This window comes from Amia ocellicauda, chromosome 21 (assembly GCF_036373705.1).
Source record: "Amia ocellicauda isolate fAmiCal2 chromosome 21, fAmiCal2.hap1, whole genome shotgun sequence".
Classification (NCBI taxonomy): domain Eukaryota; kingdom Metazoa; phylum Chordata; class Actinopteri; order Amiiformes; family Amiidae; genus Amia; species Amia ocellicauda.
Genome location: NC_089870.1, coordinates 18053751 through 18076871, shown reverse-complemented (window position 1 = coordinate 18076871; position 23121 = coordinate 18053751). Strand labels below are relative to the sequence as shown.

The window sequence follows — 23121 nt, the reverse complement described above, 5'->3', positions numbered from 1 at the left end:
TTATTTGATGAAGAAGAGAGCACTTAAGGCAATATGGAAGAATGAACCAAATAGAGTCCAATGAATCATTTAATGTAAAACTGATCGACACAGTGGGCCACTACAGCTTTCAAAACATATTTCATGGCTAGCATGACAAGATGATCTAAAACATCAACAGCACCTGGCAAAAAGACAAACTTTCAAATGTCGATTCAAATTTGGGGAACATAAAGAATGAGGCTGTGCAGGAGCATTCTCTAGCATTTCAAACCTTTCTTCACTTTCTCTTAGTTCAAAAGCAACTGATGTCATGAAAGAAGAGATCGTGTTTGACCCAGTCCTTATGAGTATCCACGCCATATTTCACCATAGTCAGTGATGAAGGACAAAAGGTCTGCAGGTCTGGAATAAGATGGGTTTGAACGACTAGGAATGAAAAGTGCTGCTTTGAGAAAACATGTTTAAATGTTAGGCATTGTGTACTCTTTCTTTACCATCACTATCTTTGTGAAAGGGTTCTCCCAATTCTACATATAGAGGAATGGCCACAAGACAGGTAGTACCATTAAGCTGACACAACATGTAATGTCTAACGTTTTGCTTAACAGCCAGTGCTCCAAAACACACAAACCCCAACTGAGAACAAAAGGTTGTAGAGATTTGTGAGGCTAGACCTACTGGCTTTAGTCTTTGTTTAAAACCAAGGACTGGCACATTCACCTGGCTACTGCTCCCCGCCCTTAAGCTATGAAATGACTGATATTGATAATGGGATATCGTTGGTCCACCTCCTCTAATCCATTACACAGAAACGATATTGACGCCATTTATTTAGATTTAAATATGCATGACTACAACGGAGAAATGTGTGAAAATAAGCAATACTTCTAATAAAAAAGATAACAGGCAGCAACTGTAGGAAGCTACCAAGCCCCAGGGAAAAAAGGTCAAGGATGAGGTAGTTTGTCTCTTAGCTTTCAACAACTCAATGACAGATGCTTAGGATGTTCTGGCAAGCCCGTAGTATTGAGACAGTCGGGGGGGAGCAGGCTGACCAGGAGCGCACACTGTAGATCGGAACAAGACGGATCACTGCAGGCAATGTTTGATCTGATAAAATCAATCAATGGAGGCATAGCTTCTGTAAACCTTAATACCAAGCTCTGGAGTGCACTAGTATCTAAACAACGGTGAATCGATAGAAATTGACTGGTATTTTAAGATTTATTTGACAGACACCACTCAAAAGGGGAAACTGGAGTGCTAGGCTCTTAAATGTGACTATAAAGGGACCTTTTTTTAAATACCTGACATTTTCTAGATATTCTAGAATCTAGAATCCTTAATAAACTAAATGGAACCCAAACACTTCGCTCTTCATTCTCCTATTGATTTTTTCTCTTCATTTTTAAATTATCTCTCTCTCCACACGTGTTCACCTGGCCTAGTATTACTTTGTGTCAGTTCGTTTCTGAAACCCAGAAAACTAAGGCACACTATCTTGCAGGACTCCTAACCTTTTATAATAAGGTCTGCACCCAGACTCAAAAGGCATTTGATCAGCAGCGATCAGTGTTGCATGGTAAGCTTCTCCTTCCCTAGATTACAATACTAAAACACCCCTTAAGCAACCCTTTCAGGTCTCTAGTCGTTAGGCTTAACTTAATGTGATTTGCATTGGAAACACTCAGCTCCCATGTGAAAAACACAACTGGTTTGCTTTTGAACAGGTGATCCTTTCAGGTACCTCAAAGAATGTATATCTTTAATAGGATTCCCTTGCACTTTATCAATGCATTTATGCTGCAAAATCTGTGACAATAAAATTAAACGGTCAGCAAAGCAGAAGGAATAAACTTGCATTGTGCTGACAATTGACTGGATATATATATATATATATATATATATATATATATATATATATATATATATATATATATATATATAGGTTTGTAAATTTAGCTGCCTTGGTTTTTTTGTTTGACAAACTCCGCCTGCGTTTCACCAAGTCTGAGAAATCCACTTGTGTGTGTATATTTATAAACATTAAAGAACTGATAAAAATACATTGAAATGAGTTTGTAAGTGCAGATACTGGAACGGCTCTGTACACTGTGCACCCCCTCAAGTGAGGCTTATTCAAGAACAATTAAATAGGCAGGAGAATACAAGGGCGCAGACATCACACATATTCCTTACATGAACACACCGCTCTGCCATATATTATTGTCGACTCAAAATGTATATTTGCTAAGTATGATCCGATTCTGAACCGATGCAACATCTTCTTCTCTGTGCTATCACTTATGCATCCATTTCTTTTATCCCTTACACATTAAATACTTTTTGAAATTGGAATCTTTTTTTATTTGCAATACTTTTATAGGTTTACTACTGATAGAAGACACTAATTAAAAAAATGAAAAGAAACAGTTTAAGATCTTAGAGGAACATTCTAATTAAGGACATCTCACCTATCACACTTTAAATGATTTAATTCAACATGTTAACACAATCAATGGTATTTTTAGAAATAGAAGCAATTTTCTTCAGCTGTAGTTTGTCATTTATAAAATGTATTTATTGATTTTAAATGTGGAGTAAATAAAAATAAACTGCCTCAGATTTTAAAATACATCAGATCTGATTATCTCCAAGTTGTGAAAACTGTATAGAATTAAAATCAGGCCTTTTCGTTTACAATACACACACACACACACACACACACTTTCATTGATAAGCTGGAGTAAGACAACACACTGGAAAAAACAAAACACTGTTGCACGCAAACTATCTATTTATCCTTTAATTTCGTGGCATATATTTTCGCCTTGCATTTGCAATTGCTACTGAGGCGCAAACAATGCTCTTGATAACAATAGTGTATTATAACATGCATAGACCTTTAATATAGCGCCCTTTACGTGAATTTCAAACAAGGAGGACTGCATTCAGATATCAGCCAAGCTGGAAACTGTAAACTAAAAATAAAAACACCAGATCACAATAAATACACATACATATGACAGCCTTAACATTACACGAGCAGGGCAATTCCAGTTGCAGCAGACTTGTAGATGAAACCCCGATTATACCCCAAACTAGAAGTAGCCTGGCAGAAGTAATAGCAGAAGAAGAAGAAGAAAAAAAACAGATAATCAAATAAAGCAAATAAAACGCCTTTTCGGATAACCTTAGGGCAATTACGTGACAAGGTTCACAATGTACCTCATTTTGAAATGACCCTCTAGGCTATGCAAAAATAAATAAAAAATACAAAACATTCACCAGCACGGTATTTGTTAATAGAAATATGCATGTCAGTTTTTTAAGCCTGTGCACAGCTTCCACAGGGTTGCAATTGCACTCTGATTGTATGGCAACACCTTTCGTGAATGCACAGCACGTGTTTGCATACTAAATATTAAGACATATCACTTTATTGAGCCTAAGAAGTGATCCTTTGCATTTTAGTGTCACTTGAACCCATGCACACTGCGTGCTCCGGCGCTAAGTGTGCACAAACAGGCTCTCCGGCTCGTCTTTAGTGTGGGGACAGCACAGGCGGCGAGATGTCCATGCGTGCATCCTCCACCGCGCTGCCGCGCAAGTGATCCGCTGTGAAAAGCCACCGCTAGTCGCCCCCAGTGCTCTTGCAGTCTCTCTCAGTCTCCAATGTTTCTTTTCTCACCGTAGACTTAACGTCACGTCCGCACTTGAACTTGAATTTTATCCCATTGTACAGAGGCAGCCCCAGCCACAGAGAGACAGAGAGCTCCCGGAGAAGCAGGACTCCGCCATCTTCACAGTGCGAGGAAAAGAGAGGAGAGGAGAGAGAGAGAGAGAGAGAGAGAGAGAAAAGCCAGCAGGTCTTGTTTGATTTGGGGGAAGGAGGTGGCAGTTTAGGTCCCTGCAATCCTCAGTGCCATAGAAGGGGAGCAAGTGCAAAGAGTTGGAGAGACTGAAAAGTCATTGGCATCGCACGCACCGGGCTAGTGCCAGTGCTGAGGAGAGAAGGTGCCCATCGCTTGGCACAACCAAGTGGCTCAAGAGGACATTGGATTTTTTTCCCTCAATTATTCAAATTGATGATTTTTTTTTTTTAAGAATATTATATTTAGCCAGATTCACAGTTTTTTGGGTGATAGTGGTGTTCAGCGTACCCCAGCTGTCAAGCACTGCTCAGTACAGGGCACTTGAGAGGTAAAGAGACACTGGCACAACTGTCATTCACTGGCATTGCAGAGAAAAACCAGGATATTCTTGCGCTTTGGTACCTGGAGAGGCTGAAGTGACTGCACACCTTGGCAGATGGTGTGACTTGGACCTTTTTTTGGAGGTGCAGCTCTGCTCTTGGCTGCTCAGTGCTGGTCAGCGGGGACAGACTGTCCTGCACTGCGAGAAGCGATAGGCGCAAAGACAGCCCGCTCTGACCAAGGGACCCTATAAAGTCACATTTCTGCGGCTGGCAGTTCAAGCAGAGGAGCAGTGCCAGGTTTTGAGGAAGTCCCAGGAAAAAAGTTATTGCAAGAGGAAAGGAAGAAGAAAAGGGGGGAAGCAAGCCGATCCTTCAGAGTACAGGTCTCCGGGCGATGCCAGTGTAAATGCCAGGGCAATGTCCCGTCGCAAGCAGGGAAACCCACAGCACTTGTCACAGAGAGAAATAATAGCACGTAAGTACATTTGTTTCAAAATAAAATAATCAGACGTAGAAAGTAATCCAAGCTTCATTGTCTAACAACCTTATATATATATATATATATATATATATATATATATATATATATATATATATATATATATATATATATGCATGCATATCGGTGCATTTCTATGCATGTATGTATATACACACACACACATATACATACATATTTATATATACTTCTGCACGTATAAGATAGCTCGCATATGCTACAGTGTGTATTGTAACAATATATTATACAGGTATTGGTAGTCCGAATAAAAAGAGAGTATATGATACATATAAAAGCCTTTAGAAACAAATCTTCAGAAGTTAATAGGAGCTGCTGTAGTTAAAGACAATAAACACATAAAGAGCATGGCAGTATGCACACAACATGAAAAATGTCGCCATTATTATTTGACTAAAACATACAAGCTCTCATAGTATTGTTTAAAATTACTTTAGTAGGTTATCATTCATTTTATTGTATTTTTGAGCTACTTTTCAATGCACTTTTAGAAAAATAACATACCTACAATGCATCCAGGGTCTCTTACATTGTGTAGGAAACGGATTTATTTTGCAGTGTTTTTATTTAAGTAATTTAAATCCATGGATGCATAAATAAGTGAAGTAGAAAACTGGGTGCAGTGCTGAGTGTGGGTTAGGCCGTTTACACGACATCACATTAAGAAGCAAAACATTTTGTTAGCAAAAACCACTATCGCACTATTTCAGCCGACACGGGATTAAATACGCACAATTGCTTAGATTGGAGTAATACATTAATATAACACCACTGCATTTTACGGGTTTATTATTATTTTTATTTAAAATTAGGTTTTACCTCATGCATATGCGTATGTATATTCATCTGTGCATGTATACATGTGTTGTGTGTAAGTATATACACACACACACACACACATTATATATATCTATATCTATATGTATGTGTGTGTGTGTATGGTTATGCATATGTCGCATGCATACACTTACACACAACATGCAAACCACCTTGATAAAGGTACATTATTGCACTATTAATAGGGTAACTAACATAATGTGCTGCTGAGACACAGCAAACTGCTTATTTCAGGCACAACTAAATAACCTGAGCCTCTTTTATTTGCAAGAGAAGAATTTGCGAAGTTTCTGAGACAATGTGACAATGAAACGCTGCGAAGTTAAGCGTGTGGCGCCGAGCCGGTGCGGCCGAATATTTCGGTTTTATTTCCAACACAATTTAAATATATAAATATTATAGCGTCTCTCCTCCCCTGGCAAATGCACTGTTCAGTAAACCTCCCGCCAGCCACGCAAGCTGCAGCCTCTCAGAGACGGTATTGTCTGTGCTTTTAATTTTATTTCATCTGTTCTGTGCTTTATTGAGGAATACATTTCCCAGCATTTGAAAGAGGGAGCTTTTATATTCCTAGAGTGACGAGTGATTGAATTGGACCAGGGGGAAAGCAATTTGAATGTGCTTCAAAATAAAATAAAATAAAATACATATATAGCCTATATTATATAGATATATAGCATATTATATATCTAGCTAATTATAGATTTAGCATGTTATATATCTAGCTAATTATATATGTAGTTTTAGTGTATGATGCATGCATGTATTTATTTGCAATTAAATAATAATTACATTTTCTTGTCAGCTTTAAAAGCATGCTCTTCTTCAGTCTCATTAAATGTATGTCGTCTGTGACCTGTGTTTTTGCATCCCATCAAATGATAACACCTATCCAAAGCTGATGCATGTAAAGTGTCTTAATATTTAAATTATTTTGGTGACATGTAGGAAAAGAATTGAGTCAATACAGAAACTTGGTATGTTCATCCTTGTCATCTCGTATGTAAATGTTCCTCTAACACAGTAGAGGCTGCATCTGCCGAAACAGGCTGAGGAGTGTCTAGCAGCTCAGGAGGTGCAGCCAAGGTTGCACAACGATTAGCAAAGGTAGCAAAGAGGAAGGTGGCAGGAAACGCAGACATTTTATGAGAAAAGCATTATCTACCGTTTATGTAGCTGAGTTATGAAATGCATATGAAGTGTTTCAAATATACCTATTTTTGCTTTAATTGTATGTGCTAAGAAATGTTAGTTTTAGATGGTGTAGAATGCATCATTTCCTACTGAATTCTTATTATGGAAAACAGCTCTTAGAAACTATGCTGTATTTATATTTAGTTACCCCAGTAGCTATCTATCTTTTTTGTTACTCCAGTAGTTATCTGTCTATCTGTCTATCTACCCACCTATCTATATACATACTAGTACACTCTACAACTTATAAGTAGGATTTACAACTTTTGAGGAAACACAAACTTAGGGAGTTATTTTTTAAAAATCGATATTTTCCAAGTATTTTAAGTGCTTACATGCAGTCCCCTAGTAGGCTAATCCACATAATTCATAACAGAAGAATGATGTAATCGTACTCAAATCTGTTTTCTGTTGTGCAGGGTTAGTATTGTGTATTCTGCACATTCTCTTCTACACACCACCATTTAATTTATAGGCTAATTATTATTTTTTGGTCATTTTGTAAGTGTCTTGTGCAGAACTGCATATGCTGGACATTAGTTCTCCATTTCTGATACTGTGATCTTATTGGAAGCTGAGATTTCCAGTCTGTTTTGTGTTCTGATGTCGATATAGTGGGATGACAGAGAGGGCACATTGATGATTGTCACTGAGGTATAGTGCAATGGTATAGCTCTTAGAATAAGTCTCTGTTGTACACTTTAAGGAAAGCAATACGATATTTTACCCATAAGGTATGAGATACTGTAGAATAGAAAGGGAAATGCTTTAGTGTGATTAGCAATTAAGTAACTAGTGGCTGATCTCTTGCCCTTTGAATATCACGCATTGTGTATTTAAGGTTTGCCATTTTAACAAAGCAGAATATTGCTTTTTGGGGCACTGAGCGAAACAGAAGCAGCTCTGACAGTTTAGCTGTAACAATAGCAGACACATATTTTCCACCCCACTATTTGTGAGTCGGTGATTACCCCTAATTGTGGCATATTGTATATATGTACAATTGTGGATTACATCAGTATTTCATACAGCTATATGTTACAGGGGTCTTACAATATGACTTAATTATCCCTACTTTCTCTGTGATAAATACATATTTTACACTTTATCACCAAAGAATCAAAATGTAGACAGATTTTTTTAAAGCAGCACAATTAAAGGCTTTATTCTTTGATTATTTTGAACTGAATTCAATTCATTGCAATCAGGTGGTTTTAAAACATAACATTTTCCCCGTTGTATTCCTAATACCTATTTGACAAACCTAAAACCATACAGAGGGCCTTTATTAAGTGTAACTATTCTAAAGGATGTCAGTGGATTTTACAGCTAGGATAGGTTGATACTGCTGAATTCAAGGGCTAGACAGAAATCGTGTCTGAAACCACACGATCATTTAAAAATATATACATACAGATAATTACAAGATATTGTGTGTGTGTGTGTGTGTGTGTGTGTGTGTGTGTGTGTGCGTGTATTTATATATGTGCAAACGGAGTTGGGGACTGCCTGTATACATGTGAGACACTACAGGTTAAACCTCAGCAGCACAGTTTAAAGTCTTTGTTAGTCCCGGGGATAAATTGGTGCTAAGAGGAGTAAGGATTAATGAACCTTGAATTAGATTATACATTTGTTGGTTGGGAATTGAGATTTAAAAGACGATTTGAAATGTTATTGTAAAAAAAAAAAAAAAACTGTCACATTTTATTCAAACCACATAGCCTTGGCAGACCGAAAATGCAGAGTTTCTCTCTGCAACTTCCTACAGTAAAGACACTTTGGTGTAGAGAGTGATGTTTTGCTACAACATAGTCTACAGGTAGTTTTATATGTTGATAATAGAAGCAGGATACATTATTGTGCTCTTAGAAGCATTCTGATATACAGAAAGTTATATTAGAAATAAAACTTGGAATTACAGGTTTTACCCCCAAAGTTGTATTATTTTATTGTAATAGTGTATTTTTACTTCTACATCCTTGTAGATGAATAAAAAACTGATTAACATCCTAATTTATCCACTGAATATCATCCCTTTTGAAGAGCTCTGCCATAACAAAAGAGCTATGATGTTATGAATAGTTACTCCATATATCTGTTTTATAAAGCTTACAGCGATGTGTGTATGCAGGCATTAAACACTGTGCACAGGTATATCATGTTTTTATTAGGTTTTTTTTGGATAAAGAAGAATTAAAAACTAAGGTGTACTGACTTCATAGCTTCAATGCTACATGAACCTCTTGAAGAAGCTGTAAAATGTGGGTGTACGCACACTAGTCAACATGTCGTCTGTGGTATTCAGTTTTTGTTAACCGCTAGTCTTTCAGTGGATTAGCATTCAGTCAGTTGGAGCCAATTTTTTGTAAGGTTCAATTGCAGCAGTTAAATCTTATATGTTCCCAGCATTAAATATCTTCAAACTTTGCAGTGTCATACTTAAATAATTGTAATGGCAATATAGCTAGACACTGTTTTATGCGATATACAACATTTTGTTTCATTCCCTGACGTCTAGATCTGTTCATATCACAAAAATGCATTTTCTTCCTGCTTTTCTTTTTCTTTTTTAACAAGTGTTCTCATGCACAAAGCCAACCTTGTATTAATTGTATTTGCTTAAAAGAAGAGGTAGAATAAAAATGACAATGTGAAACTGTTTTACATGCTAAATAAAATAGAAGGCGGTCAGACTGCATGTTCCTCTAGCGTACTGCTGGTGCATGCTGTCTTACTGGGAATATTTTCTGATTCTAGATCTTGGACTGAGGATGAGATGCACTGACATGTTTTTTGCATGTTTTTAAATGTGTGCGTGATTTTGGTAGGCTGTTACGTAACTTTTTACAAACCTGTTTCAATTTTCACTAATAATCCGTTGACTCATTTTGAATTTTTTTATGTCATTAATTTGAACAAGAAAATGTACAAATACTAATTTCAACATATTTTTTTTAACTGACGCAGTGTTCATAGGATTTCCATTTTTGTTGCCCTCAGAACAGTACCTCCTACTGCATGACCATCTTCCAAATTATTAAATCCATAGTTCATTTCATTTATTGACGGGGTTTAAAATAAAAAGCAAGGTATTTTGGTTAAAAAAGAAAAAAATATAAAAATGTGAAATACTCATCATCAAGTAGAGCGTTAAGTTGATCAGTATTTCGATACAAAAGTTAGTATCTTTGCTTTTTGGAAAGTAGTAACATGTTGGTAATGAAACATTAATCGATATGTTGAAGGTAGTTTTTGATAGAAGGCCTGCTTACAGAATGCAATGGTAATACTGCTTTACATGTTTATCCAACAATCATAATGACAAATGTTTGAATCACAGTAAAAAGTAAAACATTTAGATGTGAACTGATTGCTCAACTGGTCAATAATAACAATATGTAAATATAAATACATGCATGCATGCATACATACATACATTCATATACACCTACATACAGACCGGTACACCTACATACAGACCAGATGGTTTTACGATTTGGGTGGAATTAAACCTGTTTTATGAAAATACTTTTTTTTTTCATGTATGACTGAAATTCCAATTGATCTGGAACACACAAGACTTCATTTATATGCTTGATACTATATAAAGCTTTCAGGTTATACATTGTTACATTTAACACTTTTTTTTGAGCTGAAAGGTATATTATTTTCTCATAACATATTACAAAATAGATGTCTGAAATTAATTTAAGTTTAAACAGTGGCGTACAATGTACAATTTCTAAACCTATGCCAAAGAAAATAGTATTGCTTTTGTCTTTATAAATGTATACCGGTAGATGTATCTTTTATACAGACTCATGTCATATATTTTTCATGTGATCTTTGTGTAGAAAAAAATAATGTATCATAATATACTTACTACATTTAAAAAAAAAAAAAAAAAAGATGTAGTTTTGCTTGTGTGTTTGATTTTGAATCCTAGAGCATTTCTTTGTTGCAACTTTGCTAGGTAGAATTACCTTGAAGTGTTTTTTCTGCTTCAGACCTGCTAGGGGGAGCTCTTAGTCTATGAGTAAATGACATGCAGTTAGATGAGTATACAAACATATTTCCTAAATCTTTGTTGTCATGGGGGTTGGGCACATGAACTTCAAACTAGTAGAATCGGATGACTTTTCTCATACATATATTTAGACAATATCATGATAAGTAAACCTTGCATAAATTAGAAGAGTTAGTGTTCAGTTGTAGCAGATCTCTTAAGACGGCAATTAACATGTTCTCATGATATATATATAGTACTCGGTTGTTAAGTATAGCATGTAAGTACTCGTTGAAGTAATTGTCGTCACATCTACAAGTATGTTTACAATGCAGTATTGAAATTATTATAAAACAGAAAAGGTAGAGTAATCCAATACGTTTACAATTATCATCCTAGGTTGTGACAATGATTTAAGAGTCTTGAACTATGCGTAACACATTGAAATCATACAAAAACACATTGAAATAGATGTGGAATGAATCTCTTGTTTTGTAAAGATACTTTTTTCATATATATTTTTTTAAATTAACATAGTATTTAACCGCCTATGGGGCAAAACACTTGCTGAGCCTTGGAAGGATCAACAATTATTGATCATAATATTTATAGAATTGATAAGAATTTCAAAAGATGATGGAAAGTCTGAATAAACAAAATTCTTTTGGTATGCTGTATAAATAAATATATACTGAGAGACAAAATCTTGAGCAGAAGGTATGCTCTCCAGTGTGATAACACATTTTCCCCAAGAGCAATTTGACAAAATGTCTTCCTCGTGAATTTGATTAATATGCTACGCTGTTTCTTCCTAGCATTTCCTGGTTGCTTTTGTTTGCCTGCCTGTATAGAAGGTTTCAACCTTTTTTATGTTTTATAAGCAGAATTTATTTTCTTCCATAGTTAAAAAATATATGATTCACCAATTTATATATAAAGCAAAAAATCATACAACTCAAGTTGGTAACATTTCAAGCTTTACAATTTTGTTCACGGACAAAAATATCCTTGTGTTGCCATCCTGTTGTTAATGGCTTAAAATTATTTTTGTGTACACACACACACACACATACCAAGATGTGTGTGTGCGTGTGTACAAATAATTTTGAAAGTATAAAGAAGCTAGCTTTACTTTACTTACATTTTCAATTTCATAAGAAATAAATACTGAAAAAGTTCATCACATCAATGAGTGTATTTATACAAAATTAAGGAGAGATGAGAGTGCCTACTGTATAGCCCCTACTTTCTAAATGAAAATATTAGCTAATGTTTCCCTGATGAGATTTTCTGATAGAGGGTTAGCAGTACTTATACTTCATCCCAGCGGACTTCTTCATGTTAATCTCATTTTACCTGTGAGAAGACTAATTTCTCCCTTTTTTAATTACAGTACACGAGACTCGCTGTGAAAGTTGGTGTTAGAATTTCTGCACCGTATTGCATACTGATCTGTGATTTCCCAACGTTAACAGCTTAATTTACACTTCTTACACTATGTGTATGTATGTATATGTGTGTGTGTGTGTGTGTGTGTGTGTGTGTGTACAAAGCAAATTTGACTCCTCATCCTCACATTGTTCAAACCACCTTTTTAGTTTCACAAGGGATATATTTGTTGTCTGCAGGATAGTATTATAATAATTAGAAATATTTACTTTCACTTCAAATCAATAATAAGACTCATCATTCTGAGTTTTGCACATGAAAATAAATACTGTTTTGCATTTTAGAATTAATAACTTATTTTTAATATGGCCTAATTAAAAAAACAAAAACAATAAATACATTAAATTAAATAGCACTTCATATGGTCTCTTGGGTCTCTTGCAATTACTAACTATATATAAGAGCAGTTGGCCTCTCTAATGGTAGCCAGATATGATGTTTTAAATCAAAATGTGACCACTATTTTCTGTGCATTTTGATTTGGGAACACAAACAAAGGCAGAAGAGTTAAATGTTTGTATGCATGCGGGCTACTGTAATCAATATTCATTGTCATTTAGGAAATGGAATAAACTGAATTCCTGTATGGGCCGGCACGGAGCCTCATTACAGGGGTTCATTTGTTTGTTGACCGTCTGAACGAGAAGGTTGTTGAAATGCAATCTGTCAGGCCGGATTCCAAATTCAGCTCAGAGATGCAGTGAATTTCCAGATCTTGATTTTGCAGGGCAGGGGGTCACTTTCATCACTGATGGGGTTCGTATTTGCCCTCAGGTGACAGTGGGGGGACTGGGAAATAAATGAAGATCCTTTTCGGCGAACTGTAGATCTGGCTGCCAATCACAAGTGGGCATTGGCATGCATCGGTTACAGGGTAGCCTGCAGCTATTCTAGCTACACCTCTCTCAGCAGTGGGCCACCGAGGGGCAAGCAGTGGATCTATTCAAGTGATAGGTGACTTCTGGGGATGCAAACCGAAAATAAAGAATACATAGGAAGTAAACTTTGAGCTAATAGTTTCAGACTGTGCCATTTTAAGGCCTGGGTTTGACTGGATTCCTGCAAGCTCTTGTTTGTATTGTGCCAACTTGCTGTGTTGCAGATTCCTAAATCTAAACCAGGGTATGAAGCTGATAAAAATGTTACATTATTATTATACTTAAAACACACAAAATATATAGAAAAACTTATCTTAAAGTCATTCCCTCAGCCGGTTAGTCTGCAGTGTTTGATTATTGCAGATGTATATGAATAAATGGTTCTTTTTTTTGTGTAACCAGAAAAGTATTTATATTATCTAAATTAAACAAACATTGTTCTAAATTTTTTGCAGTAGTGATGTGACCACAGTATAAGGAAAAATAAGACTTAATAAAAATGTTTTCCTAGGGCAATACTTGCAAAGCATATGACCACATGGGCAAGTAAACTCTTTACAGGCATTGCTGAAGTAAAAATTACTGCGCTCTCTGGATGGCTACAAATCTGTGTACGAGAAGAACAGATGTCTCTCGTTTTCGTTATCTCATTTAAGATGATATCATTTGGAGCATCCTGTGCGCTTACAGTTGTAGTAAAGCGATCCAGACCAAAAAAGTATTGGTATTTGCATTTGTATTAGTATTTGAGGGATATAACGGGTGGCCCTTCTGGGTGGATGATTTACTTAGGTTTTGTTCTTCATAGCAGCAACCAAAATCGTGTTAAAGCAAGGACTGAGTCATCTCTCTGTATGAGGTAAATTGGGCCAAAGTCAGGAGCGTTTTAACGTTTCATTAGAAATTAACTCAAAATTTAAAATTAAAGTTGAAATAAAATATAAGTAATGACTTGTATGAGAGGTATTAAAGTGGTAACTAGCTTTAGAGTGGTGACTTAGATCTGTTGGCTTAAATAGGATAGAAGAGAACAGGTTATGTATATTTTTTCTCTTTTCTGCTGCGAAATGAGAGGTAAAGACAAATAACATCTGACATTTCTTTATACTGATAGAATTATACGAAGTATTTGTCGAAGGATCAAAGAAATGGTGAGGCATAATGTTACCTAGGTGACTGCATTGTTATCAGAGGCGTATTATAAGGAGTCTGCCGTCTGATTAGAGGATACTGCTGGTGATGTGCCTGTGAACCTGCCAAAAGAAAATATGCAAAGATTTTGCTGTGCCAGTTTGTGGCTTTGCATAGAGAGACACACAGAGAGAGAGAACAGTTCGATTTTAAACATATAAACATTACAAACATAGATATCTTTGCAGAGTTATGCTTTTTTCCCCCCTTAACCTTTGTCCAGAGTTATTTGAGACTGTTTAGAAAGCCATGCTAAACTGTGTCTGGTGTCTTTGGGGGCTGTAATGCAACACTGCTTTTTTTTTTTTAAGTGTATTAGACAAGTCGTTTGCGACTTCACAGGCTAGTCTACTTCCTGTATACCTGTGGTAAGAGGAAATGTTAGTTATACAATTGAAACCAAAAGACTTATGTATTTTGGTGAGTTTTCAACAGTTTTTTATGTGCATGTATGTTTAATTGCAAAACATTAAGTAGGTTAATGGGTGTGAGGGGTGAGGCAGGCAAGTTGACTTTTTTTTTTTTTTTTTTTTTTTTTAGCTTTTAATGCTTTTTAATTTTTGCATCACAGCACTAGTAAGCGGCAACAGTTGATCATTTCTACTGTTACAATTGTAACATTTTAATATATGGTATATATTGCCACTTGTTTATGTTGTGATACAGAATATTAGCACAAATTACATGTCCAAAAAGACACATGTAAAGGTATACATGTAAAGCGAAATTTATTTGCACGTTTTTGCAGTTGCTGAGGCCCACCAAACTGCACAGATTTTGCATGTTGTGCTGTTGTCAACAGTTTAGTACGTTTCTAACATACACATTTGTGTTTGTTTTTGATTGTCAGATGTTAACATTATAATAAAATAGAACGTAACATTATCAGAGATGGCAAAAGCAGCAGACTGGCAGCTATTGTCAATACCAGGCTTTCTGCTATATTCTTACATGTTTTTTCACCTTTGGTGCCTTTTGTTTACCAAGTTTACTTCAGTTACTCGGAAATCCACTGAGCCTTTAGGGCAGAATTCAAATCTCCAGTCTACTGTATAGACTGAGCAGGACGCTCCCAGGAACGTGACGGTTCTGAAACGCATGGTTCTGAGCAGAGCTGCGGACGTCATGATGAAGTAACGTAAAGGTTACTCTTCCTATGCAGCATAGTGGTATTTTTTCCACAGAGGCTTGCATTTCTGGTTTCTTGCCTTTTAAAAACAAAATCAGTTAAGAGAGTGGAGGACAACACTCACATTTAGTAAAGTAGAGCAATTACCCTGACACATACTCCTGCACTGCATTGGTTACTGTACTAATTAATACCACTACTAACATCAAATAAACTGTTCACATTTAGTGTATGGATGCTTTAAAACAAATCCCTAAACTGAATTTGTTGCACAAACTGATACATTTATTTGAATTGGCTGAAGAAAATGGAAACTGTAACAAGAATATATGCATATTTAATGAACATGGTGTTTTGTGGTTGAAGCTATGTCCGTTGTGAATGTTTATCAGGGTGACAAAATCACCTTACAAATCTGCAAGCTTCATGCATTGTGGCTGCATATATTTTTGAGGTTGCACTAGCCTCTCCAATTTGTCTCACCCTCAAAATTATTGGTGCAGCATATTGATAATGCTGAGTTGTGTACTCGCTCCAAGCAAAGTTATGCATTTTCGAGGTGATGGCCACTGTCTAACTTAAATGACACACGTGACCTCTACTTTGTACAATTCTGCAATCATTTAGGTGCCTCTAAAATAAGTGCAAAATCTCACTGAGAGTTGCAGAATGTCATGTAGTTCTGTATATTATTGTGTTGCCCCCTCTGGAGAGATTGTAAGGACCACAGTGCAATCTGTGACGACTTGCACGACTGTTAAGAGTGCTTTGTAGGTACCCACTCTGCAGTAGATTATTATTGTTATGATGCACCAACATGAATCAGTGATTTTGGCTGGTGGGATGCTTGGTCACGTGTCTTATTTTTATTTCTCTCCGCAGCTGAAGCTGACCATGTGGAAGCCGGGATTGCCACCACTCAAGCTCACACTCCCCTGGATGCCAGCGGCACGGGCTCTGCTGGCGGGATGGGAGACCACGATCTCCTGACCTGCGGACAGTGCCAGATGAATTTCCCTTTGGGGGAGATCTTGGTTTTTATTGAGCACAAGAAGAAGCAGTGTAATGGCCTCATTAGTGGACCGGGGTGTTATGAGAAAAGCGTGGACAGAGGCAGCCCCTCGCCGCCACGCTCCGAGCTTAGGAAAGTGGTCGAACCAGTAGAAATCGGAATCCAGGTGACGCCTGAAGAGGAGGACGAGAGACTGTTGACTCCCACAAAAGGAATTTGCCCGAAGCAAGAGAACATCACAGCAGGTATGTTTCACTTTGCACTTCTACCGAGGTAGTCTCCAAAATAGCCGAGACAAAAAACCCTTTTATGAATAGCAGCTGATGTCTGACAGCAAGATGGGGAGCGGCGAAGGGACAAACACTCCCATGGACTTTCTGTCCCAGAAGAAGTAAACATAATGCACTCAGATTGACCTAGGCAGACACGGAGGTTTCAACAGAGGTGTTAATACGGTTCGACACAGACTTTCAAGATAGATTGTTTTTCACCTGATTTCATTAGGGAGGTCTGTGCTGTTCAAAATGAAACATCACATAAAAGATGAGCACCATAAACCCCCTGAAGTGGTTAGTAGTTGAAACAAATTGTGGAAAACATGACAGAAAACTCACCCTACTTTCATGGAGAAATCCTGCCTGAGCCATCTGCTTAAAAGGTGAAAAGCTCATTAAAATTCAAATACTTAAAAAAGGGATTAAAAAACTAGTTTCCTATTCAGTAGGGTAAAGAGGCATTTTAGTTTAGACCTGCTGCAGGGAAAAAACTTTAATAGTTATCTTGCAAAACAGTGCAGGCAAGGCCTTCTCAAAGAACCCAGAGGGATCTTATAAAATGATTCTCATAAAATAATGTTCGGAGTTTGACAAAACTACCATGGAAATGTGAAGAAACAGCTTATGTCACCAGCAGAATGCCTTAATGGCACACTTTTTCTTCAGAAGTCTTATTTACAAGAGTTACCTGCGGCTCTAACGACTATTTATTCTGCTGAAACATAACGCTTAATATTATTCCTTATGTTTTAGCAGATATACTCAATGCAAGCAACTTAATTACCTTAATCGCCTACATGAACAGTGCACACAGTATTATTCGACATATGTATGAAAAGACTGTGGTTTTGGTCAGATGAAAGAACCATCTAAATATCTAAGCACCCAAATCATATTTATAATTAAGCTGAAATGCTTTAGCTTTAATGGTATTGTCTATGTAAGATTAAATGCCTTTGAACCTGCATATTAACACATCTCTCATAGCATGTGTATTTGTTTACAGGCTGTTTTTCATTAGAAAAAGACCTAATGATAGAATGGGTTTTAGTTGTCAGTTACACCTGGGAAATATTACAAAATAATACGAGTACAACTGTTATTGCTGAAGTAAATGTTACTTCAAACATAGATTTTATTCGGTGCATATACCTCGATTTCTATATGTATTTTATTATAACAATTCAGTCATAAGGGAAATATGGTTAGTGGGATAATTAATATAATAACAAGCTATGAGCAATAAATATCTGTATATGTGTGTGTGTGTGTGTGTGTGTGTGTGTGTGTGTGTGTGTGTGTGTGTGTGTGTGTGTCTGTGTCTGTGTGTTTGCGTGTGTGCGTGTGTATATAAATAAACATGTATACTTCCTCTGATTTACATGTTTCTGAAATTAGAAAACCCAGGAACAATATTATGATTCATACTGCTATGATAGTTCCCATTTCTAAGAAATACCTTACATGATTATTTCAATTTTTGGAGCTAGAGAGGTTCTGTCACCATGCTGTGAAAAGCTGAGTTCGCTGCAGCAATTGCAAAAGCTTAATATTTGTGACAAGAGAGATTGGAATAGCTACAGCCCTTTGAAATCGACACAGACCTTCATTTTGAGTAGTGGACATATTTAAATTTAAAACTGTTTTTTACAGCAAGCCAGGTATGGGGAGTCTCAAATTACTGCAGAACTGGCAATTTTAAATCTTCACATCCAGCTCAATTTAGGAAAAAAATAAATGTGTTCTGTATCAAACTCAGGGAGAGACATCATATTTCTCAGGGAAGTTTAACATTTATTGTAGGAAAAATATATTTCAATAAAACACTGTTTGTAAACTACATAAAGGCCTATTACATTTCTTCACAAATGAAGAGAATGCCACTACTAACAAAGTATTGTAATGGACAAGTAGAAAAGTATGTATATGAGTATAGAATTAAGTATTGGTAACTGTCTATGTAACAGTGTTATTCAATAATATATTAAACATAATGAAAATGTTTGTTAAACTACACTAAATTGTTGAGGGAACAGCTGTTATGTTCAAAGAATTTTACTTTATTCTAGAAAGTGCTGCTACAATATTCTAGTGACCTAACTAGTATAAATTCAGGGCACCAATAATGCCTGCTAATCTATAGAGAATTTCCCGTTTTTGTATTGCAGTGTTTTTTTTTTTTCCATACTGAGCTGTGGATTGGTATGAAGCAGAAATATTCTGACAGCATGAAAAAAAAAACACATGGGTAACACTTAATTCAAGGGGTACATGCAATAAAGTTAGTTTATGGTTGTAATTATGTGTTCATATATGGATTCTATGGTCAGAGCTTTGAAGTTATTTGATTTTTAAATACCACGTTGTGTTCAAAAGTATATTGAAAACTACAGTTTAAAACAAATGTGAAAACAATCACTTACACATAACATCTCTCTTTGTAAATCAGATTATAGATATTAGGATTTCATTTTATACCTAAGCATACCTACATTTATACCTAATTTCTTTATATACTGCTCAGAAAAATTAAGGGAACACTTAACATTGATTTCTGAACTTGGGAGTGTTCCCTTAATTTTTTTGAGCAGTGTAGTATGGCTGGCTCTGCAGTATATACAAATACATTGTTTAAAACATATTTTCCTAATATATTCATTAAATGTCAGATGCCCAGATTTAAAAACATATAAATGTGACTTAATTGAGCCATAATCCTTGATCATATCAGTCATTGGCAGTATTTACATTTTCTATGTACAGCAGATTGACAACCTTCAGACTGCTTTAGGAGGGACTTACAGAACTTTATCAAAACCTTTGCGTGAAAGGTGTCCTACATTAATGGATAAGCCATCTTTCGTTGGGGGGTGAGTGTCAAAAAGCCTAGTGGTTGTGGCAGGATGAAATGCACATCTCAGCATGGCTTTGTGATATCAGGGTGCGTATAACATCTCAAGTTTTCTAGCTCTCCAATTTAATGTTATTTGCATTTACTTTGCTGAAATCCACCCATTTCATTTTGTGGCTTGAACTTTCACAACCACAAGCTTTACGTGCATCAGTGAACGCACTGCACTGCACACCTTGTTTTCTTAGCAAACACTCTGATTAGAAAAGTGTGTGAAGTACAGGTTCGTGGTTAGATGTACCTTCATATATAGCAGGTCATTCTTTCCACAACATTGAAAAATTCCATGTTTAGTCTTTCGGTCAAGGATTTTGTTGTTTGTTCCTGCTGTTGCTTTGGTGTTGGCCTTGTCCCTTTGTGAGCATTGTGTTATTCTGGAATAATAGGTGGTACATTGAACAGATGTGTTAGACGGTTATTTGTCTTTGATCATATTAAAAGATTTATGTTAGTAGTTTCCACCGGTGAGAAAATACAATACAAATCAACAAAGTGCTTTACACAGAGATGGAAGACCATTGGACTTGTTGGACTACTGCACAGTGTATGGGAACTATTTATTAGAAAGAAAGTTTCAGCATCCAACATCCGCCTCTGTGAAACTGCAATCGTCTTCTCACACTGAACAGATACGTCTTGCCATGATTAAATTGCAAACTTCTCTCATTAAAATACGCTGCCTAATTAGCAGTCACAGCTGTGTGCGCTGTGGCCCTCTGTCATGCCATCGTAGCGGTGTATTACTGTCTTTTGTTGTCCGTTCTGACCTATTGATCTCACAAAGCATATTTCTGCTGCTTACAATCTTCCGCCTCACTCTCCTATCTCGTTCATCTTAAGATTTCATCATGGAAAGACCGGCAAATGTATTTAAATCTCTCTTCTCCTCCTTTCTGGTGTAAGTAATTCTGCTTTCACTGTGGTGTTTATAGCATTGTTGTCATATTGAGAAAGACAATGCTCATCCAAAGAATGGCTTCTTGGGGTAGTGGATGAGACTGATTCATGGAGCGATATTAGGCCTTTACTTTATATCCTGTTTACAGCAGAAAAACCCTGAAGTCACCACCTCTTTCTGAACAGTACTGCAATATTAGTGACATACTATGGCTCCAAGGGTGGAGGAGCAATATAAAGATCAGAATTTCTATTGGCAATGGATGATAGAGGAACATTAGTTTAATAAAACGGGAGAAAATCGAGAAAAGCGAACGTCTGTTTTGTAAAGGCATAATGTCATGACATTCTTCGGCGTTGTATAATAGCTCCAGGAATGCAGTTTACTGGCGTGGAGTTTGCGCTCCATCACGTCTGTCACCTTAAACACACATCCAGATGAAACCCGATGGACTTCAATCACCAGGAAAGACAACATATCGTAAAATTGATGTGCACGTCTCACCGGTCCCTGACCATAACACTAATTGAAATGTTTTGCAATTATCTTAACAGGAGAGTAGAGTAGGAAAAAAAGTGCATCAGCTTAAACATGTTTTGGGAGACGAGCAGGACGGAAGTGACAAATACAGATGGCAATACAGCACTAAAACCGCGTGACAGAATACAGGAATATATGCTTTTTGCCAAGAAAAGTTTATTTTGGAATCGGTTAATAAATGTTTGTCCTTTGTCCTGTTTTGGTAACATTATTCACATTCAATCCTAACATTATGGCCGGCGGTGGGGCTTGGTGACTCAACTGGGTTTACCCTGGAATGAAAAACACCAGGGATCTCAGTCTGTCTATCTATCTATATTATAAATAACACTTAATTAGTACAGAGCAGAAATTCTAATTTAAACGAGTTATTGCTGTAAAATTATGGTTATGGTAAACTGCAAAAAAAAAAAAAAAAATCAACCCATTTTTTTCTCAGCTAGCCATGCATTCACTAAAAGGGTGCAGTAGGGAAAGAGTTAAACATGGATAAACCTGTAATGTTTCATTCAGTCTCAAAAGGTGTCTAGGGGAAGGCTTTTGTTGTCACATAAAGATTGTAGAGGAAGTATCTCAAGCTGTTTTTTTTTTTTTTTTTTTTTTTAACAGTGCTGCCTAGATTTGGCACAGATCCAGCATATCTTCTCCCAAGAAGAGAGCTATGGTGACCCGTGATTGCTTAAAGCAAAATGGAAAACGGGGCAGGTCTTTGTTAAGAAATGGCTTGTGTTCATCCCACCTTTATGGAGCCCCGACACTCCCTACCACTGACAATATGTTCTGCAGACCACGACTGTGTTTCTCTGCAAACTGCTGCACCATAATTAAGAAACAAAACAAAAATTAAAAACAACGACAAAATATATTCATTTGATTGACTTGTGTTTTGTTTTTGGCAAGAATTAAGAAGTTCTTGGTTATCTAGTAATACATATTTTGGTTTGTTTTGGTCTGTCCAGATACACAAGAGAGGATGTATGATATGTATGTCCTACAGATACACATCATGGTAGAGGTTTTATTGGCTTCATGGGATTACCTAGCTACTCCTATCGCTGCTTTTACCCTGGCCTGGACTTGAACTCCATGTTCAGTGTTTACCAAATCTCTTCGAAAGGTTTACATATATAACAAGTACTGTGAGAAGTATTTATTTTTAACTCCTTGTGTAGAAGATCATAGTGGTAAATCTTTCATGGAACATAGGATATTTATAGGGCAATTTACCACAAGCATCTGTTTTCCAGCTCTTCTCCAGTATTTCAGTGCAGTTCTTTGTTGCATCAGTGTAGAGTCTTAATTTGTGTTTACCATGGGAGAAAATTGTATCTGGAAGATGTTTACTATAGAATGAAAGCTTATTTTATTGCAAAACTATTCAATATTGAAGACAAAAAGAAAAATACACATTCCCCTAGTAAAATATTTTGAGTGTAGCTGTCAGAAATACAAAAATAAAATGAACTAACCTGCAGATCTGTAGCTTTCTAAAAAATAAACAAAGACAATATTGGGGCTGTTCCGTAATAAATGATGCAACTGCTGCTTGGTTTTATATCTGAGGTACTGAAGGCAAATTTAAAATGCAAAAACAAGAGGAGCACTCCATAAATTATGACAGTCCTTTTGGCAGATTCTGCAGCAGATTCTTGAAGAATGAGGAAAGCTAGTCATAAAATCAAACATGACTGGAAAAGCCCTAAGAGTTCCTGCTAATATAGCTGCTCAAGGCCGCAATATTTTCTGTCTTAAAAATCCCTTTACTATAAATGTGCACTATTGTGCAAATCTACAGGCCTAATCCTTTTTCTCAGGGTCTTTATTCTGTTTAAAGAGAGATTATTCTTGCTGAGACTTTATTTTAATATTTAATATGCATTGCCTAGAAATGGGTGAAACATTGTTCGGAAGGAAAACAAACTCATTTTCAGTTTGGAATGTTAGTTTTTGTCAGTTCGAAATACACTTATTAAAAAACTGAATACATTCAAATTAATAATTTCCTTTCCAGCAATCTTTTTTTAACCAGAGCTAATAAGTTGATAAATATGTTTAGGAATTACAAAGATAGTGTTTGGTATATATTTTTAGAATAAAATAT

General features: G+C 36.3%; 1 protein-coding gene across 3 annotated transcripts in view; it reads left to right on the top strand.

Moving 5' to 3' along the window:
- The first annotated feature begins 3644 nt into the window (after positions 1-3644).
- Positions 3645-23121, top strand: part of bcl11ba (BCL11 transcription factor B a) — a 52097-nt gene continuing 32620 nt past the window's right edge. The window contains exons 1-2 of one of the 3 annotated variants that reach the window (XM_066694052.1): positions 3645-4655; positions 16267-16641. In XM_066694052.1, coding sequence (XP_066550149.1) covers positions 4598-4655; positions 16267-16641 — 433 coding nt within the window. In that variant the 5' untranslated portion in view covers positions 3645-4597. The remainder of the gene's footprint in view (positions 4656-16266; positions 16642-23121) is intronic. The other 2 variants (XM_066694051.1, XM_066694050.1) reach the window with 2 other exon arrangements.